Here is a 24,115-nt window from a genome sequence, read left to right as displayed (position 1 = left end):
GTCTTAGTCTAAAACTGGTGGTAAAGGACTCCCAATATTATGTTATCACAAGGCTATCATGAAGGTTTAAGTGCTGGATTCTAGTGGTATTGACTGAGTACAGATAGACAAGAACTAGTCAGGAAAATAGTTTCTTTGTCCCTAAATATTGTTCAGGTACAATCTGAGGAGGTATGGTCTTTCTGATTAAGAGAGATCTGTTTAAGTGTCTCAAACTCTCAATTCCTAACCCTAGAGGCACTGGATATCATACTATATAATGACTCTGGGTCTCAATTTCTACATCCTAAATGTAAATAATGTCCTAAAGACATGGAAGGTTTCTAATTTTTTTTAATTTTGTTTTTTTAAATTTAATGTGTATGGGTATTTTGCCTGCAAGTATGCCTGTGCACCATGTGTATGCCTGGTACCTGAGACCAGAAAAAAGTGTCAGATCCCCTGGAACTACTTGTGAGCAGCAAAATTGGAGGTGGGAATCAAGGCTAGGTACTCTGAAAGGGCAGCCAGTGCTCTTAATCACTAAGCTATCTTCCAGCCCCAGCAGTGTATTTTAATAAAGAATACTAAAGCCTAGATCTCTTAAATTGGCCCAACATTCTTCCCATCAGACTACACTGTCTCCACTATTCCTGCAAAATTTACTGGAGTGTTAATTATACCTATGAACTACTGATTTAAGTAAGTACTCTTAAGTTATTAAATAGGAATACGTTTACAGGAGGTTTTAAACCAACTGATGTGTGTGCTGGGAACCAAACTCTGGTCCTCAGGAAGTGCAGTCAGCACTCCACATGCGTGCGCGCACGCACACACACACACACACACACACACACACACACACACAGACAGTTGGGTAATAAAAGAGAACCAGTTCCTACAAGTTATTCTCTGACCTCTATACAAATGCAATGGCACGTGTGCACCCACACACATACACATTTGCATACATTAAAAATAAAAAAAAAATAAAGAAATCAGAAAACAGTTAAGCACTCGTGGAAATGGGTAAAATATACTGAAAACATTTCATTGTAGACAAAATATTTTAGTGTCTTAAGTTATACAGATTCAAACTCAGAATATCCAGCACCAAGAAGTTAATGGATTCTGTCGGCAGGTGGCTCTAGTGATACTTCAATGTCACACACTACAGCAAAGCAAAGCAAACAAAACAAGACTCGAATCTGGAGAAAATTTTATCTACCAAGACTTCAATTAAAACTTCTTTTTGCAAATGAAGACAACAAATTCTAGAATAATTTACTTGGCTGTAGGGCTTACTGCCTTATTAGTGACTCAAGAAGGTGAAGCTATCATTGTTTAGTGCTCTTAGTCATGTTATTCAGCTTTGACTAGTGACAGAATGAGGAATCCTCATTCAGAGTAATTTTCTTTTTAAATAAAATTTATTTTTGTTATTTTAAATTATGTGTGTATATGTCTGTGTGGGGGAAACTGACAGGACTGCAGGTGCCCACATAGGCTGGAGGTGTCAGATCCACTGCTGCTGGAGTTACAAGCAACTGATATGGGTGCTGTGGACCAAACTTGGGTCCTCGGCAAGAGCAGAATGTACTTTTAGCTGCTGAGCCATCTCTCCAGCCCAGTAATTCACTTCTATTCACACATGTCACTTTTTTTAATTGTTCATTTCATTAAAAAAAAAAAAAAGGAGTAACAGCTCATTATGCTTTCTAATAAACAGCACTAAAGAAATAAGGTAATGTAATTAAAGGACATAAACTTAATAATCAAACTTCTAGTTTCTGAAAAGGAAAAGTAACTTTTTTTTTTTTAAGACTAGAAGAGGAAAAAACAAAATACTTCCCATTTATATCTTTTCCTACTTTCTAGTTTCCCTTCTGGGTTTTTATTTTATTTACCTATGTAATGAATTCATGATTGAGATGGCTGGAGTCACAGAGATAAGTATAGAAAGCACAGAAGTCATCCTATTATAACATGGCTTAGAAGTCAATAGCACTTGTTGTTCTTTTAGACTACTCAAAGTCAATTCTGAGCACCCATATCAAGCTACTCACAACCACATTTAACTCCAGCTCCAGAGCATCAAATGTTTCTGGTATCTGCAAGCACGTTTGAACCCTCACGTGCAAATACCCACATACAAACTCAAACTACATATAAATAAAAGAAAGAATAAAATTATTTTAAAAAGTAAATAAAACAGCCGGGCAGTGTTCAACTTTCTATCTTGTTATAAGACCAAGATTACTTGATAATTTGCTGTACTGAATTTATTACTGCTAGAACAGAAGCTCCTATATATACAAATCATAGCCAAAACACAATACTTAAATTACATAAATCACTGTCTTAATATTACTAAACTGTGCTGTCACAGGAAAAGCCTAAAAACACATCATTAGGCTCTGCTGCTGCCACTTCTTTCTCTGTGACTTTGGTTTCCTCAATCTTTAATACAAGGAAACTTAAAACTCCCACCTGACCTTGCTCATGCAGAAAGGGCTAGGATGGCCTATTATAGCCTAGCTATCAGAGCTTTCCTAACTAGCCTATTCTTTTCTCCTCTGAGATCCTATTATCTTATTTGTCTAGAGTTGCTTTATTTAGTACAGCAGTCACTAGACAGACGTGATAATGAGTATTTGAATCATGGCACATTTGAACTGGCATGTGTTGTAAATATAAAATCCACAGAAGTTCAAAGAAAGGATAATAAAAGGAACAAATATCTCATTAATAGTTGTATCTTGCCTGGTGATATAAGCACATGTCTTACATGTAAGCTCTTGGGTGTAAGTAGCAAGGTGATCTCTCTAAGTTTGAGGCCAGCCTGTTCTACAGAACAAGTTCCCGGAGAGTAAGAATTACACAGAGAAACCCTGTCTTGGGGGGGCGGGGGGGGGGACAGGACACCGAACCGAACCGAACCAAACAAAAAGAAGTAGTTTTATCTTGATTACGTGTTTTAGATATAGTTACTTAAGAAAAAAATAGCCGGGCGGTGGTGGTGCACGCCTTTAATCCCAGCACTCGGGAGGCAGAGGCAGGTGGATCTTTGTGAGTTCGAGGCTAGCCTGGTCTACAGAGCACGATCCAGGAAAGGCGCAAAGCTACACAGAGAAACCCTGTCTCGAAAAACTAAAAAAAAAAAAAAAAAAAGAAAGAAAGAAAGAAAAAAATATATGTATATTTAAGAAACAAAAACCAAAAAAAAAAAAACTATTATCTTGCCAAGCATCGTGGCCTACACCTTTGAGCCTAGAATTCAGTTCAAAGCTAGCCTGGTCTACATAGCAAGTTCACAAAACAACAAAGGCTCCATAGAGAAACCCTGCCTCACAAAACAAATAAACAAACACCAAACCAAAATCAAAGACATCCAAAACACTGTTACTAGAAACTTTAAAATTATACACTAAGTCTGTATTTAATAGCTCTGATCTGAAGTTCTGACTTCCTAACTGACCAAAATGTTCTAAACAATAGGTTAAATTTTATACTTCACCTTTGGAACCATAAGCTCTAAGAAAACTTCCCATATAGTTGATGCTTGTAATGATCCAGTATACCCTGCCTCTTGAATTGTTTGTATATATTTCTGTAAAATTATGCTACCTGCACTTAAGGGCATATAGCTACTTAAAGAAATGAGTGGGGAATCATAGCTTTCTGGTTTAAAAAAGATTATTGCTGATCAAGTTTTTTAAAGAAAACTGTATTTATACCTAGCTACATTTTTCCTTTTAAATACAGTATTTTAAAAATTTGGACCAAGGGTTTTATACCAGTAAGAAAGCCAAGGTAGTCATTATGTTAACCTGCACTAGGAATGGTAACAAGTCTCAGGTAATTGGCTTCAACTACATTTCTAGTCACCAAAATCTAAGCATTGTTTTTTGTTAATATTAATATTATTCATAGTAAAAAGTTGTGACTGGAGCTGAAATGGTCCAGCAATACTGGACACAGGCTTGGCTCACAGGATTCATATGGAGGTTCACAACAGCCTCTAAATCCAGTTTAAGAAGATCCCCACTTCTGATATCCCAGAGTGCATGCAAGCACATGGCGTACATACAAACACAGGCAGACACACATAAAACACTTTTTTTTTTCCTAAAAACAGCTGTAGTGGTTTTTGTTTCTTTGGATTTTGTTTGCTTGCTTGCTTTGATTTGTTATTTGAGACAGAATCTCCTTATGTTGCACTGACTGGCCTGGAACTTAGTATTTATACCAAGTTGGCCTTGAATTTACAGAAATCCTTTTACCTGTGCTTCCTGAGAGCTGGGTTATGACCAGCATATGTCTTTTTTTTTTTTTTTTTTTGGTTTTTCGAGACAGGGTTTCTCTGTGTAGCTTTGCGCCTTTCCTGGAACTCACTTTGGAGACCAGGCTGGCCTCGAACTCACAGAGATCCGCCTGCCTCTGCCTCCCGAGTGCTGGGATTAAAGGCGTGCGCCACCACCACCCGGCCAGCATATGTCTTTTTAAAAGTTCATTCATGACAAGATGACTTTATTTAAATGTGACCATTAAATATTTATAGGTGCTTTCTTTTTTTCAAACTTAAGCTCATGAAACAAAATCTAATTATAGGAGAGCTCTTGAATAGATCAATAGTCTATCCTGACTAATCAATTTTTGTTTTGTTTTGTTTTTCAAGACAGGGTTTCTCTGTATACCCATGGCTATCCTGGAACTTACTCTGGAGACAAGGCTACAAATCTCTGCCTGCCTCTGCTTCCTGAGTGCTGGAGTTAAAGGCATACACCACCACTGTCCAACATAATCAATTATTCTTAGGTGTCTATAAACGTATATTTAGTGCAAATGTTAAAGAAGAGCCAACTTTTAGGCAAAGGAATAAGGAATAAGAAGTAAAACACAAGAACAAAATGAGATGAAGACTTTTCCAAGTACAGTGTTGACAGGAAAACAAATACATAACAAAGAAATATATTTAATGGAATGACACTTGAGAAATACAATAAATATTACTGAGAATTGAAATACCCGAGTTTATTAAACCATTTGTTCCTAGATCCTGAAGTACTGACAGGATCTAGGACCATGCCTAATGTCACAAATCTTTTGTGGCCCTGTAAAATTTGATCTAGTATTAATACTTAAACATCGAGCACTTTCTACATTTTAAATTAGCTCATTAGTGATTGTATTTTAAGAATCCAATCTTCTTTAAAATAACACATAATTTAAAATTGTATAACTACTATATTAGTATAATAAAAAATTAAAATACTTGATTTTAAAATAAGTATCAATTCAGAAGCAATTGCAAAAGGAATAGATAGGAAAGGAGAATCCCATGCACATTTCCTTGTCCTCTTTTTTTTCTTTTCTTGTGAGACAGTGTCTAATTATGTAGCCCAGACTGGACCAGGCAATGTGCCTGAGTACAGACATACATCCTTAATACCCACCGATACCTTACTTATTATTAGTAAGATACTGGGTTCAATATCTTACATAATAATACTTTGGTATCTTTTGACAGTGAACTAGAAATGAAAAAAAAGAAAAAAAAAGCAACATGCTAGTTATTTTTAAATTTAACTAGGAAAACAATACCAAAAGCTTATGTTTCTGTGAAATGAGAAATAAATGTGCTACCAGTCTTTTCAAGCCTCAAGGTCTTACATTAAAAAGGAGAGCACCGGGCAGTGGTGGCACACACCTTTAATTCCAGCACTCGGGAGGCAGAGCCAGGCGGATCTCTGTGAGTTCAAGGCCACCCTGGGCTACCAAGTGAATTCCAGGAAAGGCACAAAGCTACACAGAGAAACCCTGTCTCGAAAAACCAATAAATAATTAAATAAACAAACTAATTAATTAATTAAAAAAATAAAAAAGGAAAACATGAAAGTTTAATAATTAAACCACAAAAATTCTAGTGGTTGTCACAAAACAAAAACTGGTACCATTTATACTTTGTGTTCTCATCTCAGGGAAAATTATTCCTAAGGAACATATACTTTTATGTAACACAAAAGAAAAACCATAAGTGGAGAAGTGCTGTAAGTGGAAGATACAAAAAGCAAATTCCCAAAAGACAGAATTCTGGAACAAAGGTTATTTATAAAAGTAATCTTAAAGGAACATTGCCCTTTTAACTTCTAATGTCTTAGCCAAGAATCCAAAATGACATATGTAAATAAACACTGTTTAGATGTGATAACTGCATAATATATTTTGCCTTTCCCTATCTAAAATACTCACTCTGAGCCTGCAGCCATTTCCAAGTATGATGTTTCTGTTGTATCAACCCCCAACGGGATTGCTATGCTCATGACGTTCGCCTCTGGTAAATTCGATTACTATGGAGTCCTATGCATTGGTATCCAAAATACTGGGGCATGCCAGCCACAGTGCTCATTGCAAACATCTAAGTGCATCCACAAACCCTGTTTAAAAGAAATGGGAACAAAAGAGTTAAGAACCACCTGAAATAGCAAAGTACAGCAACAAGCAGTTATACTGAAACAACAATAAATAAAACAAGTGAAGAAAGCATTCTTTATTAAGGTCCCAATACAAATGTAAAAGTGTTCACAGAGCAGCTTTTTCATTTTCTTCCTAGGATTATGTTGCATTATATATTTCAAAAGTTTCTGGAAGTATAGGTCAGCGGAGAATGTGTGCTTGGCATGCATGAAGCTCTGGGTTCAATTCTAGCACATTAAAGGAAAGAAAATAACAACTTTTTGAATCTAACATTCTTTAATGAATGAAACTAGAATGCCACAAGAAGGATTACTAAAGCACACTAGTCGGTAAATGATTGGCAAACATTTATTTTGAAAGTCAAAAAAGAATTTCTTTTTGTACAAGTATCCAAAACTATGTCTTTTGGTAGTGATCTGACAGAGTATTTACATGTGGAACACTAAGCAGCAAATTAACTTTCTTTATGAGGAGTCTATTTAATTTTCACAATTCCAAGGTAGGAAGTTGAGCATGGTGGCACACACCTTTAATCCCAGCATTCAGGAAGCAGAAGCAGGAGGATCTCTCTGAGTTCAAGGCTAGCCTGGTCTACAGAGCAAGTTCCAGAACAGTCAGGGTTATATAATAGAGAGATCGTCTCAAGAAAACAAACAAAACAAAATCCAAGGTAGGTATCTTCCATTTTATAGCTATGACAAAAAGCTAGGAAAGACTTAACTTAATCTTGGTTACTCAGCTTAAGAAATGACCAGGCAGAGGACTAGAGAGATGACTCAGCAGTTAAGGGCACTGACTGCTCTTCCAGAGGACCCAGGTTTAATTCCCAGCACCCACATGACAGCTCACAACTGTCTGTAACTCCAGGGGATCTGGAACCCTCACACAGACATACATGCAGGCAAAACACTAATGCACATCACATATAAATAAATAAATAAATAAATAAATAAATAAATAAATAAATAAATAAAATGGCCAGGCTTGATGCCAATTCTATTCTACTGTTTATAAATGTATACAAAGAAAATTATCTTATTTGTATAAATCATTCATATCAGGGAGTACTCTATTTCTTCAGTTAATACTGTCTAATATAATTAACTAGTAGAGAAAACAGTGATTTTAAAAAAACAAAATTTACAGGAATAACTAAGGAGTCTGAGCTTCAATATCAAATATGTTCTAATCTAAATTCACTCCACTGTACTTGTTCTAAGTATTGTTTATAAAATATCTACTCAAAGTCTGTTTTACAATGACATAATCCAACTTAAGAACAAAAGGCAATCATAAATTACAGAAGTATCATTAGGATTCTCTTTATCTTTGTAATGTTATACCTGAAATAAAGAAAAGCAGTGTTTCCTTAAATAATTCTTACATTCACCTTGAATTTTTACAACTGAGCTTCAGCATACCTACTCTAATTTCTATTTCACAGATGATACAAGTACTCATACTGTATGTGGGAGAAGTACCAAACAGGGGAAATAAGGTGATTAAAGTGGTTTGAATGACATAAGAAAACTTGTCCATACTTTTAAATCATGTGTGACTGGAAGAAAGATACTATATTTCAAATTATTGTAATAAAAAACTAAAAAGACATGGTAGTACATGCCTATAGTTTAGCTGCTTGGGCCTAAGGCTGAAGTACTGTGGCCTGGAATCTGGAGATTTGCCGGGGACACATTGAGTGATACCCATCTTAGAACAAAACAATATCAATAAAAGATCCATAATAGGCAATTACATAAAAAATTAAAAACTTTGGGGCCTGCTTCTACTCAATGTGAGACTAAGCAAGTCATTTAACCTCTCTGGTATGTAGAGTCCTTGTTTATAAAACAAGAATGTAAAATCAGAGTTTCTGGGAAGAATCTGACATAATGAATATAAAGAATTTCAAAGAAATGGTTATATTTACAATCAATACATATAGTACAGGCTCTACATTCCTGATTTAAAAAATCTGGAATCCTATAACTACAAACAAGAACTGCTCTTCTTATTCCATCAAGAAACAATGTATGGATAGACAAACTCATTCTCATTTAAAGAGACTCTTCTAAAACTTGAAAATAGGGTCATTATATTATGTTTTCTAATTTGTTTCACAATTAAAGACTCTCCTCAAGATAATGAAAGCCAACTGAACAAAAGAAAGCATTGTCCTATCTTTTTTTCTATACCTAAGATCTTATTACAATTACTTCACAATGCTGTAGTTATTAACTAGCACAATAAATTACAACATTTTATTACAAAATGCAAGCAAGCAATGCACAAAATGAGTTTGCTCTACTGAGACATTACTGTTCTATATTTCCTTAAGATGATAAAGACTTAAACCTAACAATAGGCAGTAAACTATAGTCATCTTCCCTGGTATCATTTCCTTAGTAATGTTTTCTTCAGCTCAGCTTATCTTATTTCATTTAGTGGAGTAATATTTCTAATCTAAAACAATGTATTTCATATGTAATTAATAGTATGTTCTTTTAAATATGCAATCTTCGCTAAAAAAAAACACCTGATGTGTTAGCAATGAAAATAAGTAAACAATCAGAGTGAAAAGCTTGTAATTAGCCTATTTCAAGCAATGGTTTATATCTGTGTGACTCTTGCTGTGTCTCTAACATAATAGTCCTCTACAAAGAGTTGATAAATGAATTAGAGAACCTGGAATGAAACTGCAGTTCTGGCCTCACAAACCAAATCCTATACAGCAAGAACTACAAAAATTACCGTATGACATACATCTCTCTAAAAACACTTATGTTCAGAATAAAACATGTAATCATGTATGAAATGGAATATAATCCCTAGCTTCATTTTAAAGAAAAGATCTCAGCAATTCATTCACATGTCATCATGAGATTATAAGATGAAAACTATTTCATTATTTCTATTAATATAAAAGTTTTAGCCAGATAACTCATATTGCTAAAAAATCAACTGATAATAAGAACTGCAACTTTGCTGGATAGTGGTAGCGCACGCCTTTGATCCCAGCACTCAGGAGGCAGAGGCAGGTAGATCTCTGTGAGTTTGAGGCCAGCCTGGTCTACAGAGTAAGTGCAAGGACAGTCAGGACTGCATCATAGAGAAACCTTGTCTTGAAAAACCAAAAGTAAATATACAGCAACTTCATTAGGGTCAAATCATTATCTCTAAAACAATCAAGAACAAAAATCTGGTCTGATGTCTTACGTGGGTAATCCCAGCACTCAGAAAGGTAAGGCAGAACTACTGTAAGTTCCAGGCCAGTATGGGCTATAGAGAAAGACACTGCTTCAAACAACAAAACACACACACACACACACACACACACACACACACACACACACACACACACACACACACACACACAAGCTGTAGTGTAATGGTAATCCCAGCAGAGGGGAGGCCTTGCAAGGCAAGAGTATCATGAATCTGAGGTCAGTTTGGGCTACACAGGGAGTTCAAAACCTGCTTAGACAACATGATAAGGAGGCTCTGTTTTGAAAAACAAAGTGCTAGAGATGTATAGCTCAATGGGAGACCATTTGCCTAACATGTGCAAGGCTATGGATAAAATCAACAGTTACCACAGAAAAGAGAGAGACAGACAGAAAGATAGACAAGAGGAAAGAGGAAGTGAAGGAGGGAATGTAGTAAGAAATCATCTTATCACACAGGTCTAAAAGGGGAACAGGGAATTTCAACATAATCCAATTACTCCAATCTTTTATGTGCAAGGTAAAAAAAAAAAACAAACTCTAACATCACCAACTGGCAAGTTAGATATAGACAAAATACATGGAAAATAAATAGCAGCCAATAAAGAATAATATAAAAGGAAATACCATGAGATGTCTGGGAAATCTGAGGTCCAAGAAAGAATAAATGTCTTCACAAAACCTGCTATCCAGAATAGACCTAGAAACCAAGTGAACACAGGAGTATTGAGCTAATGTTAAATGGTAAACGTTCTAGGTACTTCTGACTGAAATGGTACCCTCAAACAAGGAAAGCAGCAAAACTTATAAGAACAAATTCATTCTCTTATTTTTAAATGCAAATGAATATAAACACAAGCAAAGGCAATAATTAAATACCAAATAACACTAAAAAATCAACTGGAAGATCAAATATTAAAAACAAAAACAACAATAAAAAAAGAAAACACACACACACACACACACACACCAGCCTACTGGAAAAACTGGCAGGACCAAGGGAGGCTGCTTTTAAGATCATGGCAAAGGGCAAGGGCTGAGGCTATAGCTCAGCAGAGTAGCTTGCCTAGCAGGAAGGAGGTCCTAGGTTTGATCTCTGTCATCAAATAAACCAGGACTGGTGGTGCATGCCTGTGTCTCAATACTCAGAAGGGTCATGAGTTTAAGGTTGTCCTTGACTACACAGTGAGTTCAAAGCTAACCTGGTAGATATAAGATCCTGTCTTAGGGGCTGGAGCGAGACAAGGACAAAATCTGAAACTGCATGGTAAATGTCGTAGCTTCCAAGTGTAAAGAAAACATTAAACTGGATGTTTTCAGCAATACAAAGGACTGAACTATTGAAACACACATGCATAAAGCTAAAAGAATCTCAAAGGAATTATACTGAGTTTTTTAAAAGTCAGTCTTACTCCTGGGCATGGTAGCTCAGACCAGTAATTCCAGTACTCGGGAGACTGAAACAGAAGAATTTTCTTGAATTCACAGTTAGCATGAAGTATAGAGACCCTGCCTAAAACAGTAAAGAGCTGCATAACTGAAAAGTACATATTTATAACCAGGCGGTGGTGGCACATGCCTTTAATCCCAGCACTCAGGAGGCAGACGCAAGCCTCTGTGAGTTCAGGGCCAGGCTGGTCTACAGAGGGAGTTCCAGGAAAGCCAGAGCGACACAGAGAGTAAACCCGGTCTCAAAAAGCAAAAAAAAAAAAAGTACATATTTATAAGGACCAAAGTTCAGTCTTCAGCATCCATTTCAGGAAGCACACAACTGTCTATATCTAGAGCTCCAGGGGGATCTTACACCTCTGGTCAATACACACATCCGTACGTGTACACACACACGCACGCACGCACGCACGCACGCACACGCACACGCACACACGCGAACAAAACTGAGGTACCGCCCTCAACACATAATTAAATCTTAAAATAAAACTTAAAATTCAGTCCCAAAAGATTACATACTGTGAACTTTTATTTATATAACATTCTTAAAATAATAAATTATAGAAATGGAGAACAGATACATAGGGGGAGGAGAGAAGTGGGCACAGTTACATAAGAGGAACATTCCAAGCATCCTTGTGATAGAATTTTTCTAACAGTGATGGTGGAAAAAGGTACCTACATACGTAGTCAGAAATGCACACAACAAAGGAGTACAAGTAAAATGGGGACTTTTAGAAATAAAATGATGTTATATAGTCAGTATTCTAATTGCATTATAATTTTGCAATGGGAAAGCTGAGTTAGTTGTTTGCATTATGTCAATGTCAGTATTCTGGTTGTCACACTTTATTATAATTTTACAAGATGTTACCGTAGATGTTAAAGGAGATACGGAATCTCTTTATATCCTTTCTTATAACTACCTATAGAATCTAATTTACCTTAAAATTAAATTGTTAATTAAAAAGTAACATTGAGGGTTGGCGAGGGGTCTCAGTGGTTAAGAGGCCTTGCTGTACTTTCTGAGGTCCTAACTTCAATTCCCAGCATCCACAGTGGCCAACTCACAAGTGCCTGTAATACTAGTACCAGGGAATTTACAGGGCATCAACACATGCGGCATACACTGGCACACGCGCGCGCACACACAGACACACAGACACACACACACACACACACACACACACACACACACACACACACGAACAACACAAGAGAGAGACAGACAGAGAGAGAGAAAAAGAGACAGATATAAATAAAAAGAAACCTTTAAAAAATAACATTGTGCTACCACCACCACCACGAAAAATAAAAATCTATAGAAAAAAAATAGTAACATTGTGGTCTTTGTTTTTTTTTGAGGGGGGAGATCAATATTGGTGGTAACATCCTTACTAATAAGATTTTATACAGAAATCTTAAGCATAAATAATGATTTGATACAAAAGTGAAAAACAGTTTTAATCTATACTTTTTCCAGTGTTTGCCAGTATCAACCTGAAGGGCTCTGTTAAAATGGATTCTATTAATCAAACAAAAACAACCTACAAAACTAAAGTTCATTTTAAGATCATGTCAAGGGCAAAGAGCTGGAACTGTGGCTGTATGTAGCTTAATAGAGTGCTTGTCTAGCAGAAAGGAAATCTTAGGTTTGATCCCCAGCATCACATAAAACAGGGGTGGTGGTGTATGCCTGTAATCCCAGTACTCAGGATTTGACTACAAAGAAAGACCGATGTCTGTTAATGGGGATAGTAAGCATTTGTGCCTCATTTTCTTTCTGTATGGCTAAAAAGATCTGCATATCCTCCAAACTATCAGTTAAAATACAAGAGAAGAGGTTAGATAGATGACTTGGAGTAGCACTTGTTCATCTTGCAGAGGACCAAAGCTCAATTCCTAGAATCCACTCAGGCAGCTCACAACTCCCTGCAAAATCACACACACACACACACACACACACACACACACACACACACTCTCTCTCTCTCTCTCTCTCTCTCTCTCTCTCTCTCTCTCTCTCTCTCTCTCTCTCTCTCTCTCTCATCTTGATAATCTATCAGGTTATCCTGGCTCCATACTAATAATATTCTAATATACAAATCCTTTGGGCATACAAAGATTCCTTCTTTCTTTTCTTTTTTTTTTTCAACCATTGCATACCCCAGTCATTCTGCAAATGCTCTAAAGTCATTCTCTTTTTATTTATTTTTCTTTCTCACTCTATAAAAAACACTACTAAACCTTCTCCATTTTCAAACTTAATAATCTGTGCCACAAAACTATTTGGGGATACATGGCAGACTCTATGAGGGCAGTTTCTTGGTCATATACACACACACACACAAAAAAAAAAACCTGACGATATTATTTTAGAAGACAATTCCAGTTATAAAACCCATTTCACAAAGTTTTTTCAACCTTCTTAGCTTCTCAAAGAATATACTACTTATATTTTTAATGACCAGTTTTCATTTTGTCACATTATTTTGAAAGTTATGAGATATATAGTTTTCACAGTGAGTTCCCATACACCCCATACAAACCAAAAAAAAAACCCAAACAAACAAACAAAAAACCCAAAATCCAAAAACAAACAAACAAGCAAACAAAAAACAACAAAAAACTGAGATATTTATGCTTTTGCCCTCAAAGCCTGGAATTTGGTGGCTAAGATACCCACTTAAGTTAACTAAACCACATCTTCCTTCTCTCACACTTATAAACATTAGATGAATGTGAACTCAGTGTTACTGATGTAGCTGTCCATTATTAATTTCAACCATGAATTCAACAACCATCCATCCTGTTTGGTTTTCTATCCTCAATCTTATACAGAATATATTGTATTGAAATAACTGTCATCATTTCAAAAATCAAACCTTCAAAGTATAACTTCCTTTTACACATACTTTCTTCTATTCTTTCATTCATCCACCCATCCATCCATCCATTTATTTTTGAGGCAGGGTCTTTCTTTACAGTCCTGGCTGTCCTGGAACTCTTTATGTACACCAGGCTGGCCTTGAATTCAGAGATCTTCCTGCCTCTGCCTCCTTTTTTCGTTTTGTTTTGTTTGAAACTGTTTCACTGTGTATCCCTGATCATTCTGCATACTAGACACTCTACATCCTCAGGAAAAAACCTTGCCTTTGTAAATACTCTTCAACATGTGCACATGTAGTACATGTATATATTTGCATATTTATTTATTTAGTTTGTCTGCACATGTGCTCACAAACACGTATGTACCAGGATACTTTGCTTTTTTTAAATTTTATTTATTTACATTTTATGTATGAGTGCTCTGCGTATATAGCTATAGGCCAGAAGAGGGCATCAGATCCTATTATAGATGGTTGTGAGCCACCACATGGTTGCTGGGAATTGAACTCAGGACCTCTGGAAGAGTCATCTCTCCAGCCCCCTGCTTTTTTTCTTTCCTTTTTTTTTAAACTAAAAAGTGGAGCTGTCAATTTGCAATGTCAATTATTTAGTTCTAGAGGTACTGTGAAGTACCTCTGAACATTGCTCCCCACCCTTGAAAAAAAGCACTTCAAATAAGCCAAATACAAAGACAAATAGGTGCGAAAACATACATATTTGACCCATTATTTTGTTCTCTAAAAATATAGTAAGAAAATTAAGTATTTGGGGCTACATTATAGCCTCCCCTCCACACATCATAAATACCTTCTCTGACAACACCCCCTTAACGAAGCACAACTAATAACAAGAAGCAAGACAAACAATGGAGACTCTATGACACCTTGCTACTTTCTGTGAGATTCACTAGATTTAAATAAAGCCTGAGATTTCCCTATATAACCATATAACAAATCCTTTACTTAAGCTAACTCTAGTTAGTATCTGTTCCCTACAGCAAAATCAAACCTAAAATTATTATTTTAGGTTTATGAGACTTATGACTTATAAGAGGTAGGAATAGCCGGGCGTTGGTGGCGCACGCCTTTAATCCCAGCACTCGGGAGGCGGAGGCAGGCGGATCTCTGTGAGTTCGAGGCCAGCCTGGGCTACCAAGTGAGCTCCAGGAAAGGCGCAAAGCTACACAGAGAAACCCTGTCTTGAAAAACCAAAAAAAAAAAAAAAAAAAAAAAAAAAAAGAGGTAGGAATAAACTGTGAGCTCCCTCGAGGTGAAGATGAGCTTATCTCTGTACCCTCAGTACCAGGGAAAGAGAGGCTATTCAAATTAATCTGTTGTCTAGCCTTCAAAATGTTAGGTGGTGGCTTAACACAAGCTGTCAATCAACCAATCAAGCAGCTTTGTTCTAAAAGAAGCAGCTGAGAATAGTTCCAAATAAGACAATCTTATTTTCTGAATGATTATTTCCTATGTATTTGACCAATCTCAAACCCCTATCAATTCATGGCTACTAAAGCATAGTTCCAATCACTGAAGTTAGTAACATTAAGACCCTTTAAATCTTGTATCACTTCAAATACCTGTGTAAACTCATAAGCAAGTTACATTTATTAGTGTGTGAAACAAGAAAACAAAACTATTAGAAGAAGGTATCTTCCTTATATCCACTCTCCTTTTCTGTGAACCCATGGGGAAGAAAAAAAAACCAAAGCTGTATCAGAATATACTGCATACATACACACACACACAATCTATTTTCAATTAAAAAAAAAACAGAAAAAAAGAAAAATCAAAATCAAACCTATGTTTTCATTTTGTGACACTGTCCCAAATGGTAGTGTAGTTATTACCACTAAATATAAATACCATTTGCTCATTTCAATTAGAAAAAAATTAGTGAGTTCCAGAACAGCGAGCCCATGTTTAAAAAGAAAGCGGGGGGGTGGGGGGAATTAAATTATTCAAAAAACACAAATTCTTGAAAATGCTTGCACATAAAATGTATAACAAGCCAAGCAATGGTGGTACATGCCTTTAATCCCAGCACTCAGGAGGCAGAGACAGGCAAATCTCTCTGTGAGTTTGAGGCCAGCCCAGTCTACAGAGATAGTTCCAGGACAGCCAAAGCAGCTACACAGAGAAACCCTGACTCAAAAAACAAAACAAAACCAAAAGTTAATTATATAAACTTCAAAATTATCTTACAGGTTCAGGAGGCAACTCTTATGAGTTTCAGGCCAGCCTGATCTACATATCAAGTTTCATGCCAGTCAGGGCTACATAGAGACCCCGTGTCTCAAAGAGAAAGAGAAAGAGAAAGAGAGAGAGAAGTTATCTTACAGGGCCATCAAGATAGATAGCTCTGCAGGTAAAGATGGCACAAGCTTGAGGCCTATGAGAACCAACTACTGAGAGTTGTCCTCTGACCTCCACAAGTATGCTAAGGCACACACATGCCCTCACCCATATAACCCCCCCCCCACTTTACATACAAATTTAACCTTACATACAAATTTAAAAAATTAAAAAAATTTAAAAATTATCTTCAAATGCCATAAAAGGAAGCAAACTAAATCCCACTGTCCTATCTTAGCTTTCTGTCCCCAGCTGGGCTCAGACCTTAAGTACCACAACCAAGCTGGCATTGATACAGGTGTGATTACTCAATAGTCTTTCTCAATAATAAACTTCAGGACTGAAAAAATGCCCCTTCTTTTAGATTAACTCTACATTAAGTAACCTAAGAGTTACTAGGAATTGCTTTTCTTCCCCAGTTGTAAAAATACAAGAGAAATGAGTGAGATTTTGTTTTTATAGTGGGGGCAGGGAGCAGGACTAGGGATTGAGAGCTTCATGCATGGGTGACAATGAGGCACAGCCCTGGCCTTTTATTTTTATTAACTCTTTAAATTTAAATCCAACATAGTATGTTTCATTACATTTTCAAACATGTGTTCATTATACTCTGTTCTAACTCATCCCATTCTTCCCCTGCTCTTCTCCTGACCCTCTCTGGCTGCTTGTTTTCATATCACATGGATTCTATTACGCCCCGCCCCCACTCCCTTGTTTCTCATTTTCTTACACTCAGATTTCACATTTCACTTTCAAGAACAACAACAACAAAAACCCAACATTTTAAATTTTTGAGTAAGTAGCTAATTATTTACAAATCGAATCAATGTTTTACAAGTCATTATCTACAAATTAGAAGACTCTTGGGCCTGGGGATATAATCTAGTGAACAGAGTGTTTGCTTAGCATATGTAAAGTCCTGGGTTCAACCACTAACACATCAACCAGGTCTAGTGGTGTGCAGCTGTAATCCTAGTATTTAATGGTAGGGACAGAATGATCACAAGTTTAAGGTCGTCCTAGGCTAACATAAGCAAATTCAGGCCAGTCTGGAATACATGGGACCCTGCCTCCAAAACTAACTAAAGCCTTAAATACTTTAGGTAAATAATGAAATGAAATTTCCAATAACACTGTAAATTTCACCCAACATGAAAATGACTTTCTTAAATTGTCTACAATAAACTGACCAAGAGGGAAAAACAACTGATTTTGTATCACATGAATTTTAACAAGGATTTTTCTGATTCTGATTTAAGAAGCACTGTAGTCTCTAAACAATAACAAACTTTTCATATGCTTAAAGATACAAATCTTTCATCTGTATTACTTAATCTGGGTTACCAACATTTGATTTTTTTAAAATTTATTTATTCATGTAGTTTATGTATATGGGTATTTTGTCTGCAAGTGCATATGCACACCAGAAGATGGCAGCAGACAATTGTAAGCTACCATGTGGGTGCTGGGAATTCAACTCAGGACCTTCAGGAGAACAGTGAGTCCTCTTAACCACTGAGCCACCTATCCAACTTCATTTAATTTTTAATTTAGCACTTAGTCTACAAGTTCACAATAATAAACAATTTCTTTGATTCATAATATGTTCTCTATAACATACTTATAGCTTAACAGCAATAGGTCAATCTTTGGTTAATACTGTCTACTTCTAGTAGTGCAAAACAATGTCAACCACAAATACTGCTCTTTCACATTAAATAAATATTTAATTAATATAAAAACAATCAGTTCAGTATTAAGGAAATAAGGCTCCTTCCGATATTTCTTCATGACAAAACAGATAATAAATTTGAGTCACTTGGATTCTTGAATTCAGCCCAAAGCTAATAATATCACACAGCAATGTTTGAAGCAGATAGATCCTTCCTATTACTGGAGCAGTAACTAAAAAAAGTAAAAATAATTTTCATGGAACACATGTATTTAACATTTGCTCTGAGACATAATAAGAAACAGTCTCTGATTAACCCATTATGAAGTACATGTTTACATTAAAGCTTTAAATTCAACAAATAAATGAGCACCTATCATCTGTTAAGAATGAGTCTTTTAGAAACAACAAGTATTATACTTTATTAAAATGTTTTTAATATAATATACTGTCTTTTCAAACTGCATACTACTAATGCTAATATCCCCCAATTCTGATAACTCTTCAAATTCCATTGCTATTTAATATAGATATTTAAGAAGGTAAAATTTTACATAGCAAGTACTTTACATAATTGCAAATATGCACAATACTTTATAACTAAGTAACAATGAACATTTTTTTTACATTTAAAAATTACCACAGTAGTTTACATCTATGTTTCAATAGCAATTTCTAAAAAAGCAGAGCTGTTAGGATTTTCTAATACACCTTTGAAAATAAAACTATAGGTTTAAGAAATTAATACACAAAAATGAGCACACTATTCTTATAAATTAAGATACTAATTAAGAAGTAATAGTTGCCCTCATCAATAAGATATATAGTGGAGCTTCTCTGGCTGGAAGAAGTGAGGACAAGCCAGAATTCTACAGAGGAGCATTACTGCTGCCCATAACCACTATTAGCAGCTATTACTGTCACTGTGACTCTAGAGTTGAAGGAAATGGAAATGGGCAAAAGTTCTCAACTTAAATAGGAATCAGAAAGATACTTTATAAAGACAAAAATCAAGTATGATCAAAATGTGTCTCTGAAAATAACTTTTTTAAAGAGTAATTTTACTCTATTATAGGTTTTCTACAATTCCACTTGAACAGATAAAATATGTAATCACTCAAACTCAGCTATCCTAGGAACAAATTAGGACTGTTAAGTTTCCTCCCAAGAGATAAAATGTTTCAAAATTCTCTGGGAACAGAAATGAAACACAACTTGCTAATAAATTCGCCTCCTCCATCCCAACTTATACAACAGCTATGTTGTTTATATACTGAAAATAAGGTACTGTTGTTTGTTAACACTTAAAAATTACTCCTTATTTTACAGGAGTCAAAAGAGAAACAAAACCCAAAATGAAGCTTTTCTTGTTTCTAACAATGTTTTTATGTGAATCCAAGTTAGCCAATTGCTTTACATCTAGACCTGACCAACATCAACATCAAGAAAACTACAGTATGTATAGACAGTTTTCCCTCTTATTGCTACATAAATTTATAAAACACTGATTTCATGTACTGGACAGGAAGATCAAATACTATCAAGTTAAAAGTACCAAATTTGTTCTAAATTACAAATCTTAACCATGGAGCTCATAAACTGTATCTAGGGTCTAGACTCACACACTCACGAGCATTATGTAAATAAGTGACCTGGGATTCCTTTACAAACTCACCCACTATCCATCAACATTTCATTATGTAATATTTCAAAGCCTCTAAGTATGGTTCTGTACTCGATCAGTCTTCAAGGATAAAACTCACTGGGATATAAAACTGCCTAATCCCATTATTTCCACAGTTATTTTGCAGAATGTACCTTATCATCAACTAGTTCATATATTCACAATATGAAGTACAACCTGTTCTAAGGTTTACCCAATAGAGAAAGACTCACGAAAAGATGTGTGCTCTCCAACCTTTTTAAGTACTGATTGAGTAAGGATTGAAAGGCACTCATCTTCTAGTTGCTGCACAATCAGAAAGCTCATTAAACCCCACTAATGGCCCAATCACATCTTACTACTTAGTTCAACCCAGAAAGAAGACAGCCCTCCCAGTATGCAAATAAATTGTAATCAACCACACTTTTCAAAGTACAGTTAAATGACACCTGACAGTTAATTTTCTGTATCAGTCTTGAAGATTTTGACAATGGCATAAAATGGATTCAAGAACCTATTATGGCAATGGTTTTATTTAAGGTCTATTAAAACAGAGTAATTCCACAATCCCATAATAGGCAAATGGGCATGGGGAAGGGAATCAAGACCAAAGCCTTTTTTTTTAAACTTACATAATGATGATAGTATGCAATAAGATGAATTTAAGAGGCAGCAAAGCATGGAGTGTCACCTTACCAAATATACAACCAACTGGAAATTATTAAAGCTTTAAATACAGGAGAAAAACAGAGGCAAGACACAATATTGGGAAGAAAAGCATCCTTATATCCAGTGAAGTAACAGGTTTGGGTCTGTTTGTACAGCTCCCCAAAAAATTTACTCTGAAACAAAATGCAAAAATCGAAATACACAAAATCAGTTAAGAGTTATATGTTTAACTGAAGACAAAAATTCTCAATCACGTAAAATGGTTTACATTTAACAAAACATTATACTTTGACATACTAGATAAAAATGGGTGATTTAAGGCCAACATAAATAAATTTTTAATGTTTAAAAGTCCCTTGACCATGGAATTTTCAAGGCCGAATGTTTTTATTTTTTTCAAAAGTTGTGTTGTTTTATTTGCCTCTCAGGAAAAACCAATAAAATTAATCGGCTAAAACACAGCATTGTAATTTGCAATAAAATTGACGAATTTTTGTAAATGGTTTGGAGAAGGGAGGGGGAGACAAGCCCAATCTTTTTCATGTAAACATAATAAGGCTGTAATATGCTGCAGACAAACGCACTGCATGGGGTGTGGAGGACCCGAGCTGATTAGATTACCACAACATCAGCCTGGGGCCGCCATTTTTAGAATCTGTAAAGGACAAAAGAGGGAAATTACAGTTTTTACTCTCCATCTCAGAAATTAAAGGGAAAGGGGGACCGTTTCCCAATTAGGTATTGCTAACTCCAACCTAGAGCTGAATGCACCTAACTTAATTCTCTCCAAGGTCTCCAGAACTCCAAACACTTTATATTATTCCCATCTCTAAAGAGTGAATAAAATAAGCAACATAGAAATTTACTCTAGGACTAACTCCAGTGATCTCTCTTTGCCTTTCAATTTGATCATTCTTGAGAGACAGTCTAGATAAGGGCGGATCTAGGCGGAACTAAGGCCAGTGAAGCAAGCACCCCGGATTGTTTTTTCTCTCTCTCCTCCCCGGTTTAGCACAGGGAACCGTTTGTTTCTCATCTCTATCTGCTGCCACTGCGTTGGTGCCAGTCCTTCGGTCAAAATAAGCTTTTCTGAAATGAGCCATATTGTGGATTCTTAGGCTTTGGCACAGTCGAGGACGGCAGTAATGCAAGAAGAGCGGGGGAGGAGACTGGGAAGGCTGGGGTGACCACCTTAGGGGCGGGTTTACCCTCTCCCGGAGAGGATGAGGAGCTGTCTCTCTCCTACAAAGAGAGATGCCCAGGGCGTTCTTTTAACCCCTTTCATATTTAGGATTACATTATGCCAGAGAGTGACAAGGAATAAAGGCAGGAAGAAGAAAACGAGGCCTAAACGTCTTCTCTCAGCACCCAAACAAGATGCAGCTAGAGGAGACAGAGAGCTGGCAGCTCCTGGGACCTCTCCGACACAAACCCTATAGCAGTCACAAGGCGCCTTCTTCACCCCGGTGGCCTGAACCCACTGCCAGGGAGGAGGGCGCCCCCTCCCTAACTCCCACTCTCAAGGGGGTTTAACTGCCAGTTTCCCCTTCCACTACCCTAAAACCCGCCATAATGGCTCTGCCAGGGACAGACAGGAGAAAGGAGAAATTCCATTTCCACAAGCGACGTCCGACCCAGCCAGGGCGCCTGAGCCTGTGTGGAGCCCGGCTCCCGAGGGACAGCGACCCCTTCCCTGGAGCCCTAAGTGCCCCCGACCGAGGACCCCACGACTCCCACGGACACGACAAGCACTGACCTGTGATGTTCACACACCAGACACCCGGACCCTGTTATCGGCTCGACCCCCAACGAGTCTCTCCACAGCTCGGCGCTCGGACGACCCCCGACGACAGCCACTGCGGGTCAGGACCGGCTCCACACCCCCTCCCCAGGCAGCAGCGCGCAGTGTCTTCCGTGGGGACGGAGGAGTCGGGCGCTGCGGACCGCGGCGGCAATGCTGCGGGGACGGCGAGGCTGCTCCGAGTGTCTATGCCCCCTCTGCTGCCGCTCCCGAACTCAGGCTCGGTCTCCGACTTGGCCCCCTGCGCCCGCTCAGTGTCACTGCTTCTCGCTCTGGGAAAATGGCGGCGACGGCGGCGGCGGCGGCGGCGGCGGCAGCGGCGGCGGCGGCGGCGGCGGCGGCAAGCGCACGGGGCCCGCCCGCCCCGCTCCGCAGGGGCAGGGGGGAGGGGACGAAGCTACTCGCCGCCATCTTGTTTATGGGCTGCCTCCAGGCGCGGCCTCTGCGCCGGGCCGTGGAGACGTCACGCGGGAGGCCGCGAGCCGGCCAGACGCTCCCTCTTTTTCACAACAGGTGCACCCAGCCATTCGCCGACGGTTGTGGAGGTCTCGCTAGCGGGTGGGCTTGGCTCTCTACTCGTTGTCCCCGAGCAGCCCTCAAGTCTGGATGTCGGTGAGCCCGAGGAGGACAGCGGGGACGGGGACGACCCCCCGCCCATCGCTCCCACCCCCGGCAGCCTTGTCCTGCCGTCCCCGCCCCCGCCCCGGTCTGGCCTGCCAGCGCAGGGTGAGCCCGGTCGGGTTGTCACTCGACGCCCACTAGTGGCTGAGGAGGCTCCAGTGCGCAGGCTCGGGGCACCGGATAAAAGTGGAGCTGGCGAGTCCGGCGCCGTCACGATGGAGGAGCAAGAAACGGAAGAGGTCAGGGGGAGAAGCCGCAGAAAAAAGTGCAGCCATCGTCAGCGCCGCCTCCCTGCCACCGTGTACGGGGTAAAAGCCGCCGTTGCCGCTGCCGGTGCCGCCGCCGCCGCCGCCGCCGCCTAGACTCCTTAGCGGCGGGGAAGGATTCCCCAGCCGCGGAACAGTGTGCTGGGGGGGGAGCGGGAGTTCGTTTGTGTGGCGGTGATTAAACGGGGGAGGGGGCAGAGCTGCTTTCTCGGAGCGAAAAGGGGATACCAAGGAATAAAACGGGTTTCCCCACTAAAGTCACACAGCGATCACGGATCTGGCTTTGGGGCCTTTCCCCGAAATGGCGGTTTCCGTCCTCCTGGCCCACGGCACGACCTTGGGTGCTCTGGAAGAGGAGTGGGGAGAGGCAGAGCGGTGTCGGCAGCCAATCGGCGCCTGGTGGCTTGTGTCGGGTGCGTCAGGATTGGCTGGCGATGACCTCATGCTGCAGCAGCGGGTGGGGCCAGAGTCGCCGGGGGAGTCTGTAGCGAAGGCAGAGAGGGAGAAGTGATGACGGCGATCGTTGTCGCCGCGGCCTCTTTGGAACCCAAGCAGTGGCGAAGGAAGTCTCAAGGCTCTTCCCTGATCATTTGCTCCTCTCCCTGCGCGAGGTGAGGGCCATGGCTCGGCCTCTGCGAGACTTTGGGGCGCTAGCGCGGCCGTGGAGGCGCAGTTTCTCCTATGACTTTTGTAACTGCGTCAGGGCAAGATGGCGCTTGGTCTCCTTGGGGCGCGGGGGGAGAGGCACGTCCACCGCCGCCGCAGCGCATGTGATCGGCTGCATTCCTGTGGGGTTTGGCTGCGACCCAGGCTGGGGCGGGGGAGGGGACGGTGGCGCGGTCGGCGTTGGCTGCCTCAAGAGGAAGAAATGACTGTTTGAAAGCGCTTCCCCTCCCCCGCACAGCGGAACAGCTGCGTCTCCCGGGGGAAAGCCCCCAAGAGGGACACTCCTTTCGGGGTGTGCCAGCTGTTAGTGGAGGAGAAGGTTTGACGCCCTATTTCCTCGTCTGCCTTTCTCCTTGCTAGGTGTACTTATGTAAGGTGACAGTTC

General features: G+C 39.0%; 1 protein-coding gene across 7 annotated transcripts in view; it reads right to left on the bottom strand.

The window, feature by feature from the left end:
• The window catches only part of Kmt2e (lysine methyltransferase 2E (inactive)), a 73,255-nt gene extending 50,984 nt beyond the window's left edge, over window positions 1-22,271 (bottom strand). For 5 of the 7 annotated variants that reach the window (XM_076566341.1, XM_006990496.4, XM_016008792.3 and 2 more), the window contains exons 1-3: window positions 22,133-22,268; window positions 10,308-10,380; window positions 6,232-6,416 (exon numbers count right to left, since the gene is read on the bottom strand). Coding sequence is in view for 5 of the 7 variants with exons in the window: in XM_006990496.4 (XP_006990558.2) it covers window positions 6,232-6,302 (71 nt within the window). In the remaining 2 variants the exon portion in view is untranslated. Of the gene's footprint in view, window positions 1-6,231; window positions 6,417-10,307; window positions 10,381-22,132 lie in introns of all 7 variants that reach the window. The other 2 variants (XM_076566342.1, XM_016008791.3) reach the window with 1 other exon arrangement.
• Between the last annotated feature and the right edge of the window lie 1,844 nt (window positions 22,272-24,115).

The sequence above is a fragment of the Peromyscus maniculatus genome, chromosome 3 (assembly GCF_049852395.1).
Source record: "Peromyscus maniculatus bairdii isolate BWxNUB_F1_BW_parent chromosome 3, HU_Pman_BW_mat_3.1, whole genome shotgun sequence".
Lineage (NCBI taxonomy): Eukaryota > Metazoa > Chordata > Mammalia > Rodentia > Cricetidae > Peromyscus > Peromyscus maniculatus.
Note: the sequence above shows the minus strand (reverse complement) of the source record. Positions and strands in the feature narration are given on the sequence as shown.